Here is a 1,994-nt window from a genome sequence, read left to right as displayed (position 1 = left end):
TGTGTTGTGTTTTTTCCTTTTATAGTGAAGCAAATAAGCAACATGTAAGATGTCAGAAATGCTTGGAATTTGGACATTGGACTTATGAATGCACTGGGAAAAGAAAATACCTACATAGGCCCTCAAGAACAGCAGAACTAAAGAAAGCTTTAAAAGAAAAAGAAAATAGATTATTATTGCAGCAAAGGTAGGTATACATGTGTTAGCCAAAGGAATGTTTGTTATATATGACTGGAATTTATTAAGGTACTACATGTTTCGTGGCAGTTCTCCAGACTTTAGTTGTAATACTAGGAATGCTTAGTGAATGCTGACAATGAGCTAGCGCTATACTAATCTCTTTCAAGTCACAGCTTATTTTAACCTCAGACGCATCGTATATTCCTGAGGCAGATGCTGTTATCCTTAGTTTAAGGGAAAGAAGTGAAGCACAAGCAGGCCAGGGACTTGCTCGGTGTCTCATAACCGGTAAGAAGAAAAGTTAAGTAGAAATCAACAAAGTGTCCCTAGGGGAGGTGCTCTTAATAAGTTTATTTTATTGCTTCAGCTGTCAGTGAAACAGCAACAGGGGCTGAGGATTTAGCTCAGCGGCACAGTGCCTGCCTGGCGAGTGCAAGGTCGTGAGTTCGATTCCTGGTACCAGAAAAAAACAAACAAAAAAAAAGAAACAGCAACAGAACACTGGGGTACGTGGTGTAAGCAAACTAACTTGGTGTAGTGTTACACACCTGTAATCCCAGCACTCAGGAGACTGAGGCAGAGGGATCACTGCAAGTTTGAGGCCAGTCTGGGCTTCGTAGGGAGACCCTGTCTCAAAGAAAACAAACAAAAAAACCTATTCAAGATACAGTAAGTAAAGCTGGGCATGGTGGCGCACCCCTGTAACGCCAGCATTCTGAGATCAAAAGTTTGAGCCCAGCCTGGTTAACTTATTAACAACTTAGTTAGACCCTGTTTCAACATAAAAAGTAAAAGAGCTGGGGATGTAGCTGAGTGTGAAGACCCTGGGCTCAGTATCCAGTATTACACACTTACACACACCAAGAAAGAAAAAAGAGAATTTTTTTAAATGGAATTTTTTTTCGAAGTGTATATGATGTTTTTAAAAGTTTCATTTCTTCTATTAGTACATGTTTACAGTATATAATTATCGCATTCATTGTGGAGAGTTGGTACATGAAAATCACACTTAATTCATTTTTATTTGAATATTTAACCCAGCAGAAATTTATTCAGTTATATTTTGTAAGATACAGTTTTTTCAATAATTAATTAATTTTGAAACAGGGTTTCATTATTATGTAGTTCAGGCTGGACTTAAACTCACTGTGTAGCCCAGGCTAGCCTTGAACTCAAGCCAATCACCTGCCTCAGCCTCCTGAGTGCTGGGATTATAGGTGTACACCATGCCTAGCTTCTGTTACTGTTTGATTTATTGAAAATTGCCCTTGTTTCTGGAGTCTTAGTGCACCACCACACCCACTAGCACCACTTGTTACATAGGCTGTATTTCCTCCAGCATACGCTGTTAACCCTTTGTCAAAGATCAAATACTTGAATATGCCTGGGGAGGTTTCTGCAGCCTCAGTTCTGTTCCATTAATCTACTTACCTATTTTTGTTCCAGTACCATGCTTTGTATCACTTTGTATCACTATTGTTTGTAGTACAGCTTTTTTTTGGCTTTTTGAGACAGGGTCTCCCTATGCAGTTCAGGCTGGCCTTGAGCTTACTTTCTAGCCCAGGCTAGTTTTGAATTTGCAAATAATCCTCCTGCCTAAACCTCCCAGTGCTGGGATTACAGGCATGCACCACCACGCCCTGCTTTCTTGAGGGTTTTTATCATGGAAAGGTGTTGAATTTTGTCCAGAGCCTTTTCTGCATCTATTGATATGATCATCTGATTTTTGACCTTGCTCTTATTTATGTGATATACTACATTTATTCATTTACGTATGTCGAACCGTCCTTGCATCTCTGGGATGAAACTTACTT

General features: G+C 39.6%; 1 protein-coding gene across 1 annotated transcript in view; it reads left to right on the top strand.

The window, feature by feature from the left end:
- Positions 1-25: 25 nt before the first annotated feature.
- Positions 26-1,994, top strand: part of Zcchc10 (zinc finger, CCHC domain containing 10) — a gene marked incomplete at its 5' end in the record, with an annotated part of 9,507 nt that continues 7,538 nt past the window's right edge. Inside the window, 1 exon segment of the mRNA XM_013508415.1 lies at positions 26-187. Within this exon segment, the coding sequence (XP_013363869.1) occupies positions 26-187 (162 nt within the window).

Source organism: Chinchilla lanigera, unplaced genomic scaffold (genome assembly GCF_000276665.1).
Source record: "Chinchilla lanigera isolate Chin_1 unplaced genomic scaffold, ChiLan1.0 scaffold00007, whole genome shotgun sequence".
NCBI lineage: Eukaryota > Metazoa > Chordata > Mammalia > Rodentia > Chinchillidae > Chinchilla > Chinchilla lanigera.
The sequence above is the reverse complement of the archived record's forward strand: the minus strand, read 5'-3'. Positions and strand labels throughout refer to the sequence as shown.